At 40.1% G+C, this 23,205-nt stretch overlaps 1 protein-coding gene across 15 annotated transcripts in view; it reads right to left on the bottom strand.

The window, feature by feature from the left end:
- Positions 1-23,205, bottom strand: part of RALGAPA1 (Ral GTPase activating protein catalytic subunit alpha 1) — a 128,231-nt gene that overhangs the window by 54,535 nt on the left and 50,491 nt on the right. For 7 of the 15 annotated variants that reach the window (XR_008329315.1, XM_053380229.1, XM_053380224.1 and 4 more), the window contains 13 exons: positions 20,900-22,462; positions 18,982-19,124; positions 18,474-18,690; positions 17,317-17,493; positions 16,387-16,539; positions 15,601-15,794; positions 15,386-15,484; positions 15,137-15,292; positions 12,491-12,619; positions 10,110-10,235; positions 8,807-8,865; positions 8,172-8,280; positions 3,294-3,404 (listed from right to left, as the gene is read on the bottom strand). Coding sequence is in view for 14 of the 15 variants with exons in the window: in XM_053380229.1 (XP_053236204.1) it covers positions 3,294-3,404; positions 8,172-8,280; positions 8,807-8,865; positions 10,110-10,235; positions 12,491-12,619; positions 15,137-15,292; positions 15,386-15,484; positions 15,601-15,794; positions 16,387-16,539; positions 17,317-17,493; positions 18,474-18,690; positions 18,982-19,124; positions 20,900-22,462 (3,236 nt within the window). In the remaining variant the exon portion in view is untranslated. The remainder of the gene's footprint in view (positions 1-3,293; positions 3,405-8,171; positions 8,281-8,806; positions 8,866-10,109; positions 10,236-12,490; positions 12,620-15,136; positions 15,293-15,385; positions 15,485-15,600; positions 15,795-16,386; positions 16,540-17,316; positions 17,494-18,473; positions 18,691-18,981; positions 19,125-20,899; positions 22,463-23,205) is intronic. The other 8 variants (XM_053380230.1, XM_053380231.1, XM_053380233.1 and 5 more) reach the window with 2 other exon arrangements.

The raw sequence follows: 23,205 nt of genomic DNA, 5'->3' as shown, positions 1-23,205 counted from the left end.
CCCTAAGGAAGTTAGATTAGCTTCAACCAGAGCCAGGGCCTTTTCAACTCAGGCTCCGGCCTGGTGGAACGCTCTGCCTCATGAGACCAGGGCCCTGCAGGATCTGATTTCTTTCCGCAGGGCCTGTAAGACAGAGTTGTTCCGCCTGGCCTTTGGTTTGAAGCCAGTTTGATTCCCTCCCTCCCTCTCTTTCTTTTTTCTTTTCCTTCTCCTGTGATGAGGCATTTTAATGAGGCATTTTAATATTTTAATGTATTTTAATTTTGTTTTAAGTTGTAATCATTCAACTTGTTTTTATTATTGCTTGTTAGCCGCCCTGAGCCCAGCCTTGGCTGGGGAGGGCAGGGTATAAATAAAAAATTATTATTATTATTATTATTATTATTATTATTATTATTATTATTATTATTATTATTATTATCCCTGGATATAGAATCTAAGAAAAGGCCAGGAGGGATGCATTGTAAGATTTATTCTACATGCTAAAGAGGGCACCAACTTCAGAGTAACTGTGGGCAGAAATAGGAGGTCTAAAACACAATTTAGTGCTGTGGATGCCCTGCCCACCAGCTAAAACACTGAGGATGATATTGAGAAAGAAATCAGGAAGACAGCCAAAAAAGAAGATGTAAATCAGGGGCAATTCAAACTACCTCTAGCTACTTGAATGGAGGAACTAAAGAGCTTACCAGCATGTAGGGATTCAGCGTGCTTTTGATCCTGGCCACTGTTAGGACACCTTCCCCCCTCTTTTTAATCCCCTATTGCAATAACCGACCAGAATGAAAGCATCTAAAGTAAACAGATGTACCCTTGTATCTCAATGATTTAAATTGGCCCACACAAATGAATGAAGTAGAAGGTTGTGCAATTATAATACTATAATATATGCTTCTCTTCTATATTACAACAACATAAATGACGTAGCAAAGCCATTTAAAGAAACTTCAGTAAACTTAAAGGTAAAGTGACCCCTGACCATTAGGTCCAGTCATGGACGACTCTGGGGTTGCAGCTCTCATCTCGCTCTATAGGGCGAGGGAGCTGGCGTACAGCTTCCGGGTCATGTGGCCAGCATGACTAAGCCGCTTCTGGCAAACCAGAGCAGCGCACAGAAACCACCGACTTTCTGATCAGCAAGCGCTAGGCTCAGTGGTTTAGACTACAGCGCCACCCATGTCACTAAACTCAAAACATGGTATATAAGCTGCAACCCTAACCCCATTTACCTGGGAGTAAGCCCCACTGAATTTAATAGAACTTACTCCTAAGTAGACATGTGCTGTAAGGCACTGAGCTACTCAAATTACAGTTGTGGGGAGGGGGAAGTCTGAGGAGACACAGGACCTCCTTCAAAGACTTTGTCTCTAGATGAAGGCAGATCTGTGCACTGGGTTGTTGTTGTTTTTGCAAAATTTCATGTACTTTTTGTTACACTTGGTGTCCAAACTTTTTTTCAAAGAGGGCTAGATTTGATGAAGTGAAGGGCCTTGAGGGCAGACCAAAGGGCCAACCAAACTTGTTTAGGGTTGAAGTGCAGTGCACTCTACGTAGGGCTACCTTGAAGGTGACCCGGAAACTACAACTAATCCAGAATGTGGCAAATAGACTGGTGACTGGGGGCAGCCGCCGAGACCACATAACACCGGTCTTGAAAGACCTACATTGGCTCCCAGTACGTTTCTAAGCACAATTCAAAGTGTTGGTGTTGACCTTTAAAGCCCTAAGCGTCTCCACCCCCATCGTTCAGCCCGGACACTGAGATCCAGCGCTGAGGGCCTTCTGGCGGTTCCCTCATTGCGAGAAGTGAGGCTACAGGGAACCAGACAGAGGGCCTTCTCGGTAGTGGCGCCCGCCCTGTGGAACGCCCTCCCATCAGATGTCAAAGAGATAAATAATTACCTGACATTCAGAAGACATCTTAAGGCAGCCCTGTTCAGGGAAGTTTTTAATATGTAACGCTGTACTGTTTTTAACACTGATTGGGAGCCGCCCAGAGTGGCTGGGGAAACTCAGCCAGATGGGAGGGGTATAAATAATAAATTATTATTATTATTATTATTATTACTAAGCGGCCATGGCCCAGTATACCTGAAGGAGCGTCTCCACCCCCATCATTCTGCCCGGACACTGAGGTCCAGCACTGAGGGCGTTCTGGCGGTTCCCTCATTGCAAGAAGCAAAGCTACAGGGAACCAGGCAGAGGGCCTTCTCGGTAGTGGCGCCCGCCCTGTGGAACGCCCTCCCATCAGATGTCAAAGCGATAAACAACTACCTGACATTTAGAAGACATCTTAAGGCAGCCCTGTTCAGGGAAGTTTTTAATGTGTGACATTTTAATGTATTTTTGGTCTCTGTGGAAGCTGCCCAGAGTGGCTGGGGAGGCCCAGCCAGATGGGCGGGGTACAAATAATAATTTGTTGTTGTTGTTGTTGTCGTCGAGGTTGTGTTTTTTTTAGGATTTTACCCCAGGAAATAAGCTGCCACAGGAGCCAGACTGAACCGACCAGGAAGCCGGATTAGGCCTCCGAAACAGACTTTGGACGTGCCTGCTATAGGAGATCTGGATAGAAAGGATCTGCTGCTTCTTGTCTAATACTTCAAGATTATGGAATTGTCTTTAGAAAGAGGACACAATGTGCTACTGGTTATCCTGAAGCAACATTGCACCCTAGAGCAGAATTACATGTTGCATATAGTTCTGTGCCCTCTCTTCTCAGGTGGTTTCCACCAACTGGTATTCAGAAGCACACTGGCACCGTCTGTGGAGGTAGATTACATTTCAATAATATACCGTATTTTTTGCTCTTTAAGACTCACTTTTTCCCTCCTAAAAAGTAAGGTGAAATATGTGTGCATCTTATGGAGCGAATGCAGGCTGCGCAGCTATCACAGAAGCCAAAACAGCAAGAGGGACCACTGCTTTCACTGCGTAGCGATCCATCTTGCTGTTCTGGCTTCTGAGATTCAGAATATTTTTTTCCTTGTTTTCCACCTCCAAAAACTAGGTGCATCTTGTGGTCTAGTGCGTCTTATAGAGCGAAAAATACGGTATATAATAAAGTTAAATATTTTTACATTTCCTTCCTTTAGCTTTTTTTCCACATTTACCAACACCTACACTCCAAATGAAGAATTATAAACAAAACACCCCTCATTTGGGTGTTTTCGGACAACTGAAAATCTGTATGGCAAAAAACTCTGACTTTGACCATTTGAAAATATTTTGCTTCATATTTCTAAAGCGAGGATTATAAAGCTAAAGTTCCATTTTTTCCTCATGTTTATACTTACCTGAATAATTTTTAATGGTGAATCTGCTTGGTACATTTGTAGCCTCTGTACATAATGAATCAACATATTAAGCATATTGCAAGCAACATGCGCAACCGTTTTATTTGGAAACTGTAGAAAAACAGAAAAAGTTATAAATGCATGGATTTCAGTATTAGCGCACACCATGTGATGGACTAGCATCTCATGACTGTTACACATTTGGAGGAGAATTACACACACTCAAAGCAAATTTTAAAAAACCCAGTCTTTTGTCAAGGAAGCAGTACAGCTTTAAATCAGAAACAGACTACTTTACTTGGATCTAAAACCTAAATAAAGAAACATCCAAATACAGTCAACAATTGTGGATTGCAAACAACCAGCAAAAGGTCTGAGGTTTGTGCTGAAAAACAACAGATTTATTTGGATGAACATTTTGTATTTGCATGCGTTGTGCCAAGATTAGTATTTCCTTTAAAAAAACCCCACCATGTTATGTGGCCGAATTTGATGCAAATCAGACTCTAAAAATCTGCAAAATGTAAAATATGATATAAAATAAAAAATTAACAACTGTTGTCACAATATTTTGTTCTTTTAATTGTGTAAATATGCAATATAATGGAAAACACAGGAGCTCTAGGGCATGGTACGCAAAGTGTAATGTGAATGCATATGGCCACAGGACCACTTTTTCATGTCTTTGCCTTCAAGCCCCATGTTTGGTGAAAGATTCCCAGATTGCAGGAAGTTAGACTAGATGATTCTTGTTGTCCCTTCCAGTTCTATGGTTCTATGATTCTATGAACTTACGCTTGGGCTTGTGTAGACATTAATGGCCTCACTCACATGTCATATGAAACCAGAGTTTGTGCACTGCCTCCTTCTTTTTCCTACTCCTGCACAGCAGGGAGCAGTTCAGAAGCTGTTGCTTCTGCTTAACCATAATTTGTCCTATCAACTAGACTGAAAAAGTATGGTTAACATAAACTATGGCTAGCTGAAACAATCACAGTTAATGTTAATCATGGTTCCGGGCCTAGATGACATGACTAGCTATGATTAACCAAACTAAACCCCTTCCAGCTGTGTGAAAGAAGGGGAAGCTCACTACAGATAGTTCCTGCTCACTTATGTTGCACTAAACTATGGTCACATGTGGTGTGAAAACACTGCCATGGAATGAAATGGCCTTAAGTCCCCCCCCCCCATGATTCTGCTGAATTTGTGAAATAGCTAAGGCAGAGGTACACTCAGGATTTTTTTTTTATCTATAGCTTTTGTATTGTGAACATTTCACGTTGGAGATGGCAGCAGAGGGTGATGATTAAATACTGTGGAAACTTGCTGTAAAAAAAACCATGCAACTTCCACCCCTTTCTGAGTTGTAAGACCATAACTGGCATTGTAAGTGCCATGCTGAAGCACTTGCCTTAACGACAAAGCCTCTTATGATCTGCCAGGGGATGCTGAGGAAGTGGTAAAGCAGAATGCAGCAGGCAGAATACACATTGTCTGCTGTCTGCCTGAGGGCTTGGGTGGCTTCCAACTTATTACGATGAACATCAAAGAAAAATTCAGACGCTCCAACAAATCAAATGCAGATAGCTGGAGGTGTTCTTTGAAAACAGGCTTTACAAAAAAGCCAGACCCTGTACATGATAGACAATAGGTGAAGTAGTCGGAGATGTTCTATTGTCGGATTTATAGGTAAGTACCACAAATATGGACCTTGGAAGCAGCCTTACATACTCAAATTGTCAGCAATTACATGCCACCAATTTTGTGGGAAGGTTTTTCATTCTGTGGGAAACTCAAACTGCACGCAAGAGGCAAATGTGTTTTCCGGTAACAAACAGCAGCAACGTTTACTATGTTACTTATATGCTCTGAATTTAATAGCTACTCCTTTGCACAAAAATAGTCAGGAAGTATTCAAGGCAAATATTATCAGGTTAAGCAGTAATTTTATTTTATGGAAATGATTCTTATTCAGAAAAAAATAGGGGGCAGATCTGAAGTACCCAAGAACTGCCTAAAACAGGGTTTCTCAAGCTTTCTACCCCTAGGGCCAATTGAGATGGTTGAAAACTACAGAGGCCCATCAGTCACAAAATGGTGGCAGATGCAAGTAGTATGGCATAATTAGCTGGCAATTACTGATGTGACTTTCTACTGATACTTAATCCATTTTTGGTAATTGCTAAATTATTTGCCACAAGTGTTTTCCCTGTGGCAAGGAGTTCCATAGCTTAGCATTCCTTGAGCCAAGTACTGTACAGACATTTGCTCTAGAGGTATTGTGACTCAGCCTCCCAATTTTAGACAGAAGCTGCTGATCCAGAGGATTTAAGTGGGGAAGGCTTTTCCCTTCAAATGCCTCTTGAAGTATTTTTACCCATCTCCTGTAATTTCTCCCTATTCTCTTCTCACTGTACCTTAATTCCCCACACCATGTGAGTTTCTTTCATCCCTCTTCCCTGGCCCTTTTACATTCACTTATTCCTCCTATAACAGCCTCCCTCTTTTCTTTACTTTCCTTCCAGTTAAATGTTTTATTAACTATTAACCTTTAATCTCACTTTCTAATTTCCCTCCACACTTCCTTTGACTTTCTTCCCTTCTCCCCACTAAATATCTCTTCTCTCCTGGCCATCTTTACCCAGCAGGAAAGAGCTGCTGGGGCTGCCGTTGGTACAGTCAAAGGCAATGACATGTCTAAGGGACAGACAGGCAAGTGAGGAGGCACCGGGCAAGCTGTGGCATTAAGGCCCAGGACTCTCTGGTGGATCCTAGATCACTGTCTGAGAAAAAGTGGTCTAAAAGAGTAAGAAGCAGTGTGATCAAGTAAGTAAGACTGGGGGAGGGGGCTTACTGCATATTTAGTTCTTATATGCGTTCGCCCACAAAAAAATAGTTTTCTAAATTATAGTCACAACTGAGGAATCATAATCTTCAAATCAGGCTGCTCATAAAAGCTTGGTTTGCACCACTATGATGGGACTTGAATAGTTAAGCAAAACATTTGAAGAGCCAAAGTTTTGCCACTCCTGCCTCGGACAACATATAGGGCTGTGCTAAGTTCTTGCTCTTGGAATACATTGCACTTGCACCGAAGCTGTGCATTCTTAATTTGCTGCAGGTGTGATGTCAAGTCGTCAAATATCTGGGGTTTTATTCAGGGAGGGGACATGCTTTGACCCTAATCTTAATTTACTGCAAATCTCCATGATGGAAGGTTTCTGAAAGTTCTGAATAACCTGCCTTTAACATCTAAATCAGAGAATCATTTAGCTAGAAAGGTTCAGCCCCCTGCTCAATGAAGGAAATCTAGCTAGAGCATCAAGCTATAGAATTGGAGCATCCCCAGCAGACGGCAATCCAACCATTGCTTGAAGACTCCCTAGGTAATTAGTCCCTATGTCTAACTGCTCTTTCTGTTAAAAGCTTCTCCTGATATCCAACTAAAATCTAGCTTTTGCGCCTGTATTTGTGACTCTTTGTATTATGAACCTATTCAGTGGGTTCAGCAGAGAGAAGTTAAAGAACTTACTTTCTTGATAACGGTGACTTTTTGTCAACGGTCCCTTTAAAAAAGCCTGATGTTAAAATACTATGCTCTGTTCTGTTATAAAGGAGTTCTTTTATTAGACACCAATTCAAGCTCCATGTTGGTCCACTGGAGTCAATCCATAGAGCCAGTATGCCTTTCTCTAGCCTAAACTTTCAACAGTGGTTCAGCTTCACCCGTTGCTTAAAAAAATGGTTTGAGCAATAGAGTTTTTTCTGTAGCATGGATGAGGTTTTGTAGTCACTTAGAACCCGAGCTATTTTGGAGCAGCACATAACACAGTCTCTAACTGCAGGGGTTGAGAAGAGCAATTAGGATCTTTGTACTAAGGCTTTCAAGGTGGTTGAGAGACAAAAGTTGTGACTTCACACTGTCTAGAGGAAATAAACACTGCCTATACTTTGATAGAGCAGCTTGGTTGGAGTTCAGAAAGTGTTGCTGCATCTGTGTTATAAGCCTGCAATTTGCTTTTGTCCAGTTCAATAGTGTGCGTACTGCACTTGTCAATACAACTGACAAGAAACATAGTATCTGGTATCTATACTCAATTCATGTCTCTCTGCAAGAAAAATAGCCAACTACAAGAGTCTTTGAATAATGTGTGATCTAGTTTCCAAATAAGAGCCTCAGTGTGTGATTCTTCTGGGCACAAAACTGTATTTGTGAACTTTAAATCTCTGTTAAAAAGAAGAAGGAAAAATGACATCAATTATTTCCCCTTACTCTGAAGCACCTAAAAGAAGTGTGCTGTATTAAGGTACGACACTTTATATTTTAAGCATTCATATTTAAAATTACTTTAAATTAAACCATTGCTTTGTAACAGCTATGAGACCTGGAAAATTTGGATAAAAATTGGCACAGTTTTAGGTATGCCTCCACCAAGCATATAAAAGCAATTGGGATGCTTTGGTTGAATACTATTGTTGGAAAGGGAATTGAAGAGGCTGATGTGGAATCTTTCTTACATTCTAATCTTTGGCTGTAATTTTATGCGCACTCACCTGAAAGTAAGCCCCACAGAACATGTTGGGAATTACTTCTGAGTAAACAAGTGTTACAGCGTATGTAACCTGCATATGAATGTGATGTTAATATGCTTTAACACACTTTCACATGGTTCAGCAGGGCTTACTGTCAAGTGAGCGTGCACAGGACTGTAACCTTAGTAGTTATGAACAGAAAACAGTCAACGTTTATCTATGTGAGCCCTAGCGCTGCCTAGAGACCCTTCTAGGAAAATGAGAAAAGAAGGCCAGAAAAGCCACAGGGTGCACATGAAACACTGCACAGGGCCCTTTAAATCCTAATGGTTACATGCTTACTTTTAATGATGCACAGATCACATTCAGAGCTTCCTTGATCTGAGGATGATGGGATTCATGCACCAGTTCCTCACATATCCATATGCCAAGGCTACAAAGAGCAACACATCTGCAAAACAATGTTAGATAGCAATGTAAGCACTGACTTTAGCCAAGCTAAAACTAATGTCAAGGGAGTAGAAAACTTGTGGTGTATTAAGAGTTTGTTGAGGTAGGACAACAGTGCAACCCTATGGTCATCTAATTAGATGTAAGCTCCACTGAGTTCAATTGAACTTATTCCCAGGTAAGCCAGTTTAGGATTGCAGCCTTAGAGAAGACATCTCTTAATGTCTAAACTAATATATATGGTGCATGCCACTACTTTTTCACTGGTTTGTTTCATTAACCATAATCTACTGCTACTTCCTTTTAAAAGGAATTTAAAAGGATTTTAAGAATGCTTATCTATCTCCTTCTCAGATATATTCTCTGGATAACTCATAATGCAGTTGAGCAAAGGCAAATTTAAAAGAAAACCATGATTCAAATTAACACCAAAAGTCAACCCATATTGTGCTATTTAAATAATTTAGCTGAACACACAAATTGACCTATTTGCTCGAGGATCTGCGGTGATCCTTCTTTATTCATACCTTGCCGGTCCAGATGGCTCCTCTCTGGCAGAACTTAATACCGTTTTGATGATCAGTTCCTAAAGTAAGAATGTTCAAAGTCAGTCATCCAAAAACCCCTTAAATTTAAAATAAAGCTTTATTATGTGATAGGAAAAGTTCACAGAAATGGGAGAGTTACAAAACACTCTGCATTTATTCATACTATCATACTATTTGTTCATACTATTTCCTCAGAGACAGTATCCAATGGAACAAGGAATCCAAAGTTGTTTCAGCCACACATCCCTGCTGATTCTCTTGAATCTTCCAGCTTTGGGTACCATACCATGCACAAACATCCACTCCCTTACAGTGAGGAGCTGCTACTAGCCGCCACTTTCTCAAAAAAACAAACCACCCCAAACACATTGCCACCCAAGTGCTCTGGTTAAGCAAATAGCAATGATGAATGATTTGAATACAAAAATATCTCCTAACCAGAAAGAGGAAAAATGACTGAAGTTGCTATCCTATATACACTTACTTGTTCCACTGACCACAACAGCTGCATTTAGACATAATAATAAGCAATATTTATCAATACATGAATTGACATTGGGTATGTGCACTTCCCCCTCTTCTCCAAAACAACAGAAAGGAGACCAGAATCCTTTGCCGTTGTTTTTAACTAACCACAGAGCAAATTGTGTTTAGTCTTAAGCAATTAACTGAAAGCAGCTCTGTCCTGCCCTTGGAAGACCAGTTTCAAAAATGGTGCGGAAGGTCCTCTCCTCACACTGCCTTCCCAAAGCCAACTGAGCGAGGCCCTAGGCTTTGGAAAGGAGGCACAAGGCTATGGCAGGGTCCTAGTGCCTCACTTACCCAGTTTTGGAAAGGCAGCATGAGGGCTTGCGTTGGACTTCTCTGCTCTACAGAGAGAATCTGCTCCCAGTATTTGGAACTCCTTCTCAAGGGACATCTAGCTAGTCCCATATTTGATAACCTTTTCCAGGCAAAAATATTGTTTATTTAGATATGTCTTTTAGCCCATTAGCTAACATATATGTTGAAACTGGTTCTTTTTGTTGCTTTTACTGATGTATTTTACCTGCCTTGTTCTTATGTGGGTTTTTTTTAATCAGGCACTATTTTCACTGCATCTGTATTATTATTAGTTGCCTTAACTATAGAAAGGTAGGATGCAAATTCAACAAGCAAACTGATCAATAATAATAATAATAATAAATAGGCATGCATAGGATTGTGCCAGGAGCTGCTCCTCAGCTGAAAACAGCTAAACAAGGGGAAATATATGCAGAGTACACAGCATTTCAAAACTTACCTTAACATCTGTAAACGGAGACACAACAATGTCAGGAGTGCTTGGGTGTAGAGCTGGGAGTTCACAATATAAATTGGGAAAGCAAACCAGAGAGCCTAAGAGAACTTGTGCTTCTACTCTTGGTGCCTGAGAGAAAGAGAAAGATACAAACAGATGATAAAGTTTAGTCTTCATCTTGAAATGAAACATTTTAAGCACAGGTCTCTTTGGGGTATTGAAGTCATGAAGGGGCAACATGAGTGGGAAAAGGGCCACGTAGCCCTGGCAGGATTTTAAATTACACAAGGAGTCCCTACAACTAGAAGAGGCTTCCTGCTGCAGAACGTACACTGGGGTTGAGAAAGCTGGCCAGAGCCATCAGCCATGAGCCATTGGGATGGGGTAAAGCCCTGTTCTACTTTATTGCCCCTTCAATCACCCAAGGACCAGAATGATGATGAGCTGCTTGCAGTGCTTTGTTGGCTCATATGCTGGTGATATGTTTGACCTGCTGGGGATACTTCAGAGTTATTTTTTTGAGAATGCAATTGCACTGGGGCTGCCTTCAGGTATTACAGCTTATTGTTATTTGTTAGCTATTCAGTTTGATAGTTACCTTATGCATAGCAGTTTCTAGGTAACTTAGAACCAAGTTAAAAGCATGCACAACATAATAGCACCATTTTCTTACATTCGTCCTTTATGCTTGCCTTTCACAGACCTTCCCTCTTTTATTATTATTATTTATTCAATTTATACATCGCCCTATACCTAGAGGTCTCAGGGCGGTTTCTGCTGTTTGATACCCTTACCTCCCTCTTTCCTATCTTCATGTAGTATTTAAATTTAGATTGCAAGCTCCCTAAGGCAAAGGAGCACAGTGTAAGGCAGGCAAATTTGCAAGCAATTGGATGTATAAAACAAGAATGTCAAGAATGTAAACAACCTGTACATTATCTAATATACAGCTTTATAATAATACACTTTTGTAGTAAATAAATATAATATACTAAGTTGCTTTTAAGGCGAGAAAGTCCCTACTTAGAAAGACTTTAATTGGTAAACTTTGTACACAACATCCTAGTAACACACACACACACACACACACATTTGTGTGTGTGCGCGTGCATGTGTGTGTGTTATATATAACTCATAGCTATATATAAAATTAAGCTGTATATAAATGGACTGTTGGACTCACCCAAATAGTGCTTTTAGCCAGTGGCCATCCATTAGATAGGATCTAGCACCACCTCATGGCTAAAGGTGAGTGGGATAGTAAGAGTGGAAAAAAGACTCACAGACCCCAGGAAGTTAAGTGGCGGGTGGGGAGAAAAGCAAGAAAATAAATAGACCGCCTTCCCTCTTTTAAATTATAGAAAAGGAAGGCTAAATACAGACATCCCCCCACATGTGTTCTACTCATGTGCAACTACGTATATGCATGGTGCCGGGAAATAAATTTAAAACAGAATGTCAGGAAATGGCGGGAAACAGCCCAAAGAGGAGGTCAATGAGGGCGGAGGAAGTCCCAAAGAGATTGAAGGCACAGTGGGGATTTGTTTAGGCTGTCCGGCCTCCCCACCTAACAGCTGACACGGAGGGTAGCACAGCAGCCACTTTTCTGCACGGCCTCCAGCTGGCCCCATAACTTCAACTCTAGTTGAAAAGAGAGTTGTGTGGAGAGACAGAAGGGGAAAAAATAGGTGTTTGGAGGCTTTTTAGAGGATGTTCTCCACATCACTTCACTTATGTGGTTGGGCCCCAGAATGTAACCCCCACATAAATGGTGGGGACGCCTGTCCTGGAGAAAAAAAGGAAAAACGCTCATATTGAACACAAGAAAAAAATCCAAAAGGAGAGCTAAGACCACAAATCCATCTCAGGCAAAGGCAGGAAATTGACAGGAGTCAGCACTGGAAGGGGTTGTATATGCCTTGACTCTGAGTTGCTTATCCTGTTTCTGGATACTAGGTGGTGGTAGATCCTACCTGATGGATGGACACCCACAGAAAATCTAATAGCAATGGCTGAATATAATTAACCTGGGCAACAGATTAGGACCAGGCTATCTGAGAGAGCATTTCCTTCTGTATAAACCAGCCCAGTCATACAACAAAAGGAGGGCCTTCTCTGTGGTGGCCCTCCCACTGTGGAATGACCTCTTAGAGATATGTCAGGCACCTGTGGTGCAGGAGTTTCATCGGTGGCAAAAACTTACCTATTCACACCAGCGTTTCAAGGAACCAATCCTTAGTACCGACTTTAGTGAACTCTGGTATATATTTGTTACTTTGTTGTACTGGTTTTATTTTGTAAACTGCCTTACTATTTTTCACAATGAAATGTGGTCTGTAAATAATTTTAAACAGCAGCAATAATTTTTGTTAATAGAAACTCACATTGAGAAAAGAGGATGCCGCCACTCTACCAGCTGCAACAATGAAGTCCATGATCAGCATGGTAGCACCAGGTAAACCAAGTGAAAAAAACTGAGGAGAACAGTGCTTGATGATTGTATTGACGATATCCTTGGAGGAAAAGAGGCACAGAACTGTTTAACAGACAGATCGCTTGCAACTTCCATAATAGACACTCTGTTAAATAAAAAGACTAACGACAGGACAAAATAAATAGTATGAAGCCCTGTTTTGAGAATGCAAATGGCAGCATTTGGAGATTGTGATAATCTATGTTTTATTCTGATGGGAATAAGTCACAACAAATACTGGGTTTCCCTGCCCCTACTTTCCCCTTTGGTGTGGTTGCAAGGAGATTAGAAGCTGTTTGCTTCTGTTTTGAATTAATCACAGTTTAGTGTGTTGTCTCCATCCTAAACTGCCTACATGGTATAGGTATGAAGGAGTTTATTTGAAACAAACCAGTGTTAAGATTTAGTCACAGGTTGTTGGGTTTGGATGAAACAACAATATGTGTTCAACTAAAAATGGAAGCAAAAGCAAACACTTCCTTCAGGAGCAGGAAGGGTTTCTGTGCTACACAAGCCCAAGGCTTGTGTATCGTTCATATCCTTAACGATAAACCATGGAGGAAATCATCTAGTGCGGCTAGGGAGTCAAACTGAACCTGAATGAAAAATAATTTCCCAGTGAACTAGAATAAAACTATTATCCAAATCTAGCCACATTTCTTCATAGGATTTGCAGCTACATTGGAACTTACCAAGATGTGAACATTCTCTCAAAATAAATAATTCACAAATTTGTTCATGAAAAGTAGGATTACTGCTCTTGGTATAATTTTTTATTAAGTTGTATAGATCTCTTTGGTGCCAGATGAAGTTCATTTTATTTCTCCAGGCTTTTCAAGTCTTAAAATTTCAATCTTAAATGTTTACTACACTTGAGAACTTCTGTACTGCTGTCATTCCCAGTGTTAGGAACTGAGATATGAAAGCTAGGAGCTAAACGGCACCTTAAACCTATGTTATGGGCGCTTTTTTAATAACAAGAATACAAAGCTGGAAATGAATGAACTGCAGCTAAAATATTATGTTCATTTTTCACATGGTTGAGTCCTTCCCCTGCCCAAACCCCTCATATTCTTAAGAGGGTCTCTTCTCCAGTCTTCAGAGAGTAGCTGGAAGTGGGGAGGCAGAAAAAGATCCTCCTTTTCCTTCCACTCTGCAATTTTAATCTGAAATCTTACATGCAGAGCTCAGAAACTGCTCACGCTGATGAAATTCCCTGTCACAAAATGTGCCTAGGACATTGGGAGTTGTTGGCTTTAAATCAGGATTTATTCTGCTACTGTTTTTATTTTGCTTTTTTTAGTGTTAATTGCCCAGAGAACTTTTGTATTAGGTGGCTTTCACAAATGTGAATAATGGGAATAAAACCTAAATTTGTCTTGAGGGTGCAAAATGATTAGTCAGAACTGCCTCCAAGTTAGAACTGACCATCAGAGAAAGAAGAAAATGAAAGACAGTAAAAAGCAGTACAAAATATTTAACAAATGGGAGTAGAGTTTCCTTCTAAAGAATCTGCTAACTCTAAGAGAAGATGAGTAAGATTACTGGAACCAATGTCTCCTTATTTGCCAACGACCCTTAGATTTCTGGGAAGGTATCTTATTCAGCAGTATGACAGATTCTTGGCAATTATACCCCAAAGGCATAGCTTTACCAGAACTATTATAAATTGGTAATTAGATTGTTTTGCAAGGACTTGAAACTGTGAGTATGAGACAAAATCTTGCAGTGTATTGCATGAATTGTCACTTAAGTTACGGTAAGACAGCCTATATTCAGACTTGCAGAACAAAGACTCTGGGCTAGTTCTCATGAACAGCGTATGAGGTGGCAATTCTGTGTATAGGCTCTCCTACTTTAGACTGTAGGTATGACTCTTATGATTGGTTTTTAATTATTTCTGGAGGAGCATTCAATCACAAAGAAAACAAGATGTCAATTAAAAAAGAAATTTAGAACACTTCTCCCTGATAGCTCATTGGTTGGTTTGTTTTTTGAGTGAAGGGGTATGAACCCATCTACAATCCAAAGGAGTGCAGCTCAAACACAGATCTACCATGTCATCTTTTGTTTGCAAGAGCTAAGCCTCTGTCTCTAAGAAGCAATCGTTTTTTAAAATATTATTCAAAAAATCCTATGCTTTCCTTGGAAGCTTATCAATGAAGAGATCAGAAGTGGCAGACAAGGGTCCTGAAATGCAGCTTGCTCGACACTAGTGATCTTTCCCTGAAACATGTAGCTACAATAATTAGTTGGGTGCATACTCAAGAAAGGCCCAGCCAGTAGCCTTGATACTATGTACCTTATAACACTCCCCAGCTTCTTGTACAACATAGTTTTCTTGCCAGTGGAAAGCATGTAGAAATGGTTCCCCGATATCAGAAAGTTTGAAAACCACTTCTTTAAAACATAATTTACAATGAATAAAAAACTCCAAGTGAGGATTACGTTTGCAAATTCTCAAAGGCAAACTCTGCAACACACTTTTAATTTTCTGGGTTCACAATTGCTCATAAATGCGCTTCAGAATAAAGTTTAAATTATTGAGGCCCCTTACCTGATCAACGTGAAGTAGTCCACAGTGCATTATATTGTAGAAATGAGTTAAAAAGTCCCTGTTTGGAGAAACGTCTTGTCTCCGCTTCATTGTATTACATATGAGTTTATAAGCATGTAACTTGCCTTGTTTGTACTTATCACTCAACATGGTTGCCTAATATTAAAGAATGAAGCCACAATGTTAACACTTTCATACGTTACCCCATTTTCATTTTCATATTCACAGAATAGGCCACACTGTGTTTACCTTGAACAGCCACGGAGTCAGAATTCGCAATGGAGGAATTAGAACTGGTGGAGAAGGTGATGTCATGTTATCAGCTGAAATGCCAAGATTGTCTCTAATCTGAAATTATTTAGAAATACAATGCAAACTTGTGTGAAGATGAATTTGCTGCTTCAATTCTACCTTAAAATACTTTTTTAGGCTGAGCGGCTAAAAATATTCAGTTCTCCAAATACCTTAGCAAGATTTTGCCAGAGTTCACAAAGGTAATCAAAAACTTGAGCATGTATTTCAGGGTCCATAATGGAATTGACATCTCCTAAAATTCCTAGCATTCGTCTCCACATTACGGTAGCTACATCTGCATGCCATCCAGTGACTGTTCCTCCTGCCATCACACTGCAGCATTCAGATGGAAAATCACTAGTTTCTGTAACAGAAGGAAAAACAAACAAAACTTCAGGCCAGCTATTATTTGGAGGTGGATTAAGAAGTTAAGGGGGGAGATGATGCGAGGTGTGCAAGAACGTCCATTTGTGCAATGGGGCTTTCCTCCTTCCTCACGACCCCCTGGCTCTAAGGGGGTCAGGAAAACCCCCAGAGAACCACATGTGGGGAAGAAGGAGGGATCATTCCGTCTGACAAGCTGAAATGCTTGTGTTGACAGAATGACCACAACAGCAAGATGTTGAATTCCTCCCAAGAAAAACCCATTAATATGTTGCATCAAAATATATGATAGCCAGGTAGAACAGAGCAGATTTGGTCCCTCAATCCCCTGCTGTGCCACATTTACCCATTTTATTTAAAGTATAAATAGTCCATGCTCCTGCTTTAATCAAGCAGATGAAATTTTTACTTTCTCCCAGGAGTTAAAAACATAATTAGTAAGACAAATTTAATGAACGGCAAACAGAAAACACAAGTACTGTTCTCTGAGACTACCCAATTCTTAAAATAGTGAGCACTGTATAGGAAATGAAATAAAAGCTATTCTTTAGGTTTTCTATCTAAGATATTGCCTAGGTCATCTGGTGTCTGTAAAACAGAGTGGTGGAGCTTCTCATCCAGCTGTAGATCTTTCTGTTCGTTGTGATCTGCACTCAGAGTGGCAGGTGATGGTGTCTGTGATCGTGATCCAAGAGCAGACTGGATTGGTGATGCGCTTTCAGAACCTACAAATGACATTTTAGCTATCAGAATAAAAAATGCATTTACTCAGCCTTCATTCTGATTTGCAAGTAGCATACAAAGCTCAACAGTGGCACAACAAACACACATCTAAAAATACGTTATTAGTAGCACTTTGGACACCTATACAGTCAAATTTAAGTTGCTGGTACTGGTAAATTCGTAATTTTATTTGTTACTGGAATGATTTCCAAATATCTTATGTATCAAAAGTGGGACCAGCAACAAAATATCCAGCCCCTGGGTGCTTAGTATATGCTGTTGAGGTCTTCAGCAGGCTCATTTCCTGCTCAACTTTGGGGAAATTTAAAAGCTGCTTGATGGTTTATAGGGGTGACAGATGAAGAGGGAAAAAAGGTTAGTATGGATGTAATTTTGCCATGTGCAGACCTCTGGATCATGGCTACAAACTCTACTTGATATGAAGAGGTCTATTATTCCAGAAAACAATACTCTGGTATTTTTTTAAAAAAATTCAATTTAACTGGCAAAATATATCCCATAAATTATATTATTCAGATCAACTTAATAGGCTATACTTTTCAGCTTTTCTAAGAGGAAGGCTGTAAAAATGAATGTGTTAGTCTTTAAGTTGTTGGTACCCCAACTCGTCTTATTGCTGCCACAGAATAAAATGGCTAATCCTCTAGAAATGAGTTAAATATTCATAAATTTCACTCCTCTGCTTTGCAACAGAGGAATAACCCAGTCAGATGGACAGGATACAAATAATACATCATCATCATCATCATTATTATTACCTGTAATAGTTGCTGCTTCAGCAGATAGTGGTTGTTGATTGAGACTGCTGGTCTCAGAATCAATATGGAGTGTAGTTAGACTAGCAACTTCCTGTTCTTCAGCACTTTGCTGAGGTCCTGAACCTGCATCAGACTCTGCAGAAGTTGTTGTGCCACCTTCAGGGCCAAAGCTGAAATCTACAGAGAGAAATAGATACATATCTCAATGGCCTAACTAAAAGCATAGACCTGATCAATTTCAAAAACATAGGACTTTCCTACAAAGGGCATTCTTGCTACCTTTCATCTTGTGTTTAATGCAAGTGAGTTGTGCAATCATGTGCAGATTCCAACAAATCTAAGCAACATGATCCAGTGTTTTGGGATCTTCTGACTAAACAAGGGGGCAGAAATTCTGGAGAAAAAGTTTCTCCTTCCTAGAAAATAATAATCTTCTACTTTGCAAAGGCTTTGGCAGCATGTATCACATACCCTCCTGAGAGGCTTGTATCTGTGTGCGCAAAAACAATATGATCAGGGTTTAGCCACCAACTGAGGGTGAACTGTTGTTGAAAAGGAATAAGCAGCTACTGGACAGGAATCTCAACCGGTGAATCAATTGATGCAAGCTATTACGGCCCTTTGTAGCTTTACTAGGTATATAGTCTAAAGTGCTAAATAGCTCTTGTTCTGCCTGTCCTAAAACAGGGAGATCTTCCCCACAACCACATCAAAGATCAATTATGAAGGTCTGGAACTAAACTAAACACAATGAGCTCTTGTTGATGATGCACCCAAGTTGTTGTAGTGTGCAGGACATATTCATGACCCTGAGGAAACCATCACAGTGGAAAAGAAGGATTGCAAAGTTGAGAAGTTCCTTCCCCACCAGCGTGCATATAGGGCCAGGGTTCCTAGAAGGTTGTACTGTTGTCTGTTGTTTCTTTCACAGATCTAGGTCTACAAAAATAACTTCTCCCAAAGTTGTGTGCTCTTATAAAATGGATGATAAGCCAAACACATTCCTTGTGGACTTTGCTCCAGATCATTTACAGAACCTGTGCGCATTCACTCTTCTAAATTTCTCTGCATAAAGCTGTCTATTGCCAAAAAAAAAAAAAAAATAATGTAGAGGAGGTATTATGATTTTAGAGGAAACTGGATGAGGGAATACTTGCTTTCAAATTTTTGGCCGTCATACTGGAAGGCGCTGAAGGAGTCCGAATGGCTGTCGGAACTGACAAGGTCACTGCTGCCTGCACTGGCAGGAGACGTCCACTCAGAAGGCACACCTGGGTCATCCGCAGGGCGCATTTGGCTCTGCTTGTTCAGTATATCGGGAAGGTCTTTTGGAACTTCTAAGCTTCCTGGACTGCTCCCTCTTCTGGTCACATTCTAATTGAAGAAATAGTTTGAGAAAACACTTTTACAGCCAGAAAAGATTTTCAAGTTTGCTATTTCAGAGACAAGGGCTGTACAAAACTAAATGATTCAGCTACTATCGATTTTTAAGTCCAGCTCCGTTTCCATCAAATAACATTTACTGCAGCTATTTTCATTTGAGGTTAGGTTATCAAACTAACAAACATCACTAGCTATTAACATTTTACAGTCATAATTAACTGGTAAATTGCTTAGCATTAGCTAAGAGATATTTCAGGACAAAAGAAAATTGCAAAAGCTTACCAGAGCGCTACCACTGCGCAGTCTTTCAGCTATAAACTCATCCATGAGGTCAGGAATATTTGCATTACTACTGCCATTATCACTACCAAGAGGGTTCTGCTTTGGGCTCATATCCTCTCTATTGGCTAAAAGCAAATGAATGACTGTATATAGTAAAGAACAGTTTCAATAACAAAATATTTTTTAAAAGCACAGAAATAAACCGGTAAATACAAAAGAATGTCATGCAGTTAAAAATACCTTCTCCCATAAAATAAGTTTAGTTTTAGGAATTAGTAAGTCTACCCTCACCCTTCAATGCCCCCCACCCCTACCCATCACCACTGAGCAGGTGTTAGTCAATTTCCAGTGTGACCTTTAAAAGAGCAAGAAAGCTTACAGATAAGCACTACTTAAAGTTGTTAATGCTTGCTTTAAGCACACATTCTTCATTCCTCCATATCACCAGATGCATAATTCCCCCCCAACTCTGGGGGTGTATGCTAATGAGAAACATATAAGTAGAATGTACCAATGAACTATGTTTCAATGCAGTACTGTAGACACAGAGTACACTTAAATAAATTAATGAACAATGAAAGATGACATAATTCAAAAATTAACAGAAGACTTAAAATGGTCAGTGGTTTATGATCAATATTGCACAGAATTACACTGTTTTTAATTGTTACACTATTGTGTTATTTTACCTTGAAGGTTTTATTTTTCTTGTTTATCTTTTTTTTTTGAGAAAGTGTTATCCCCTCAAAAGACTGCAAAGCAACCGTACTGTTAATCTGAGGTATAACATGGTCTTGATATTAAAATCTTGAAGTATTAAATTTCAAAATTTCGTTCTATATACTCCTAGAATCCAGACTGCACATTGTGTTTAAAGAGAAACTTTTACTAAATAGCATATTGAAACAAATTAGCCGGAAAGAATCTACATTACTACCCAGTCTACTGTGATATGCTTACAAAGACTGCCCTCAGATGGCATTAACATCTCAATGCAGGATGCATTACAGAGCATTCTGTTAATCATGCCAGCATACAATGTAAAAAAAAAAGAAAAGCGCAAAATAAACCTACCTCACTGCTGAAAGTTAATTTACTGTTCTTTTAAAAGTTACTGAACACATGAACTAAGATGGTGATATTAGAATGACAGCCAGCCTTGCCCATTTTGGTTAACACATAGAGGCTCACAGTTAGCTCAAGGAGAACTATCATGGTACCTTTATGCACTTCCATGACCCCAGGGGGGAGGGAAAGCAGTGATAGATGTCGCTTAGGAAGTCAGTGCATCCATTCCAGTGAATGCACACAGAAAGCACTGAAGCATATTTTGAAATAGCTCAAATAAAAATGACAAAAATCCACACCAGATTGTTTTAAGAAGATAGTCCAAACAGGAAATTTTGAAACCTACTTCAAAATTTTCTTGTCTCATTTTCAGGAGGAGGAGGAAGAAAAATTAACTGAACCTACAATTGGCTGAACTGCAATAACTGATCACTAGGAAGATAAATAGGAGATATCAAAACCATTTTTTTCCTATTGGACAGCATACGAATGCCAAATATATATTGAAGACTGGCTTTCAAGGCTTGCCTGGAGAAGTATATGATAAAGACAGGATCCATTGGTAGGTCATTTACTATCTCTTCCTCTTCCCTACTCTTACAGTGTTCAGCAGCAAAGTGGTTCACTATTATTTTAAAAAAAGGATCATTAGTAATTTAACGTTTATCAAAGTAACTTATGCTGGAGGGGGGGAAATTCAGCTGGCCATATGCGCATGCAAAACCAAACAGGAAAAGCACTGATCATCCCAAAGCCTTTTGATTTGCTTTATAAGAGCTTGCTTCAGGTGCATCAAGCCAAACTGGTGCTGCCTTTCTCCTACTGTGCTCCGCACACTGTTAGTGCTCACCTGCAGCTTTCTTTCCAAAATAGCCCATTACATGACTGTACAGATCCCTCAGTGGAGCCTCTGCTGGCACTCTGCTCTGCCTCTGTGGGGAAACATTTGCCTTCGGCTTCGAAAGAGCATGTACAACAGATTTATAAACACCACCCAGGGAGCCCTGCTGTTGTCCCGACTCCTGACTCGATGGCTTAGGTGGGCTACGGTTTGACATTTGACTTATTCCAATACTTTCCTTCTGCAACACGAATGCTGGAACATCTCCTGATTCTTTAATTTGCCTACTATAAGCAGAAGTTGTACTGGCTGGATCTAGAGGCCTATATATTCCGGGTTTGACCAGCACAGCCACTGTGGATGAGCTGGTGCTTGTGTTGCTGCTGCTGCTGCTGCTGCTGTTGCTACTGCTCCCGCTACTGAAACCACTGAGTTTACGAAGTCTTGCTTTCCAGGGGGCCTCTTTGTTTTCTAGAGGATTATAAAACTGAACTGATTCAGTAGATGGCCTAAAAGTAACATGGACACTGTTTCGCTTTTTAGCTGCTATTTTCATTATTTTAGCCTTATGGGTTACCGTTTCAGATATGCTTCTCTTAGTTGGTGACAGTTTGCTCATGCCAGTAATGTGAAGCATTTCAGGGTTAACTAAGGCTTTATGTGGCATTTTCTTTGCATGCATAACACTTGTGTTGGTTATTTTTTCATTAAAGAGGGCACTTCTATGCTTTTCAGCTAGCACTGCTTCCACAGATACATCTACATCAGTGGCAATTTGTCTGAACAAATACCTCTTCATTTCCTTTTCTCTAGGGCTTGACCTGGGATCAGGCAGATTTTGGATGGGCCTATCAATGTTTAAATGTTTAGCTTTATCAGCTTGGCTTCCTGTAGAACTGTCTACTTGTGTAGGTGCAATATTACTTATAAAGCCACTTTGGTTTTGCTCCAATTGCAGTTCTGCATCATCGGCACTTTCTGCAACAGTGATACTACTTGCACATGTAACAGTCTGGTCTGTATGCTCTACTCCATCCAATGGCAATTTATCATTCCTACTTATTCCTGCATCAACTTCATGAGAAGGCGGCTCATGCTTATCTATCTCAATGCTACTGCAAAGTTCTTCGTTTTCCTTAAGATATTCTCTCAGAGAGGAAAGAAGATCATCTTCACCTTCAAGGTCAACATACTGGTTTTGTTCAAAGGCTGTATCTGCAAGTTCTACCGGGCCTACCAAATGACAGAGATGGTCATAAATACTATCCCCAACTTCCAGAGAGGACTCTCGGCTATTTGTATCAGTAACATGACTTTCAGTGGATCTACATATTGAAGAGGCCTCTGTGGAACTCTGTAAGCTTGGCGCATGATGGGATGAATCGTCAATGACAGGAACTGCACCTTTGACTCGCTCAACTGTGAATGGTTCCAGGATGTCAGATGTGCTGCTACTTCGTGGAAGTGTCTGCTCCTCGTTCAACGCATCAAAAACTTCACTGGGCGTTTCCTCACTCTGTGAAAAATGTCTGACGCGAGGTGGACGTGGGAGGATTTGAGCATCATCCATGTCTGTAGAAAAAGTATGTATTTAGGAAATCAAGTACATAAATCCAATATATATACTATTTTTTTGTTTGTTCACTACTGCAAGGTAGTGATACACTTTAAAAAGAAGTCCTTAAGAACCATAAAATATTCTCCACCAAAAACTAAAATGCTGTTAAACACACACACACACACACACATGTGCACATACGTGCACATATATGCTATCTAGTACAGTGTGAGATATGAGTTAGACCATCAGAACAGTCTTAAAATATTAACATGCATGGAAACAGAGCAAGATCATGGGAGATATGGAAATGCTGTTAAAGCTAGGGCTGTGCCAATAAATTATGAAATACTAATTCATGGAATCAGAAATAATGACTTATAATATAGCCTGTTTGGGAAAATATGTAACCCAAGAACTGACAATATTTCTAGCCACAAGTTGACTCAATATGTTGAGGGAGCTGTATCATCTTTAATTATTAAGTCAATATTTCTCTCTCTCTCTCTCTCTCTCTCTCTCTCTCTCTCTGTCTCTCTCTGTCTCTCTCTGTCTCTCTCTCTCTCTCTCTCTCACACACACACACACACGCATACACACAACACCTATGTAGGTATGTCCATAATGGGTGATCCCTCATTCAAGTGAAAGAAAGCAGATGGTTCCCTAACTCTGAAAGGCTAGCTACGAACGAATAAACACATTTTTCAGTCTCCAACTGGGATCTTCTGAAGCACCTCTTAAAAATTGGATACTA

Source organism: Podarcis raffonei, chromosome 1 (genome assembly GCF_027172205.1).
Source record: "Podarcis raffonei isolate rPodRaf1 chromosome 1, rPodRaf1.pri, whole genome shotgun sequence".
NCBI classification, from domain to species: domain Eukaryota; kingdom Metazoa; phylum Chordata; class Lepidosauria; order Squamata; family Lacertidae; genus Podarcis; species Podarcis raffonei.
The sequence above is the reverse complement of the archived record's forward strand: the minus strand, read 5'-3'. Positions and strand labels throughout refer to the sequence as shown.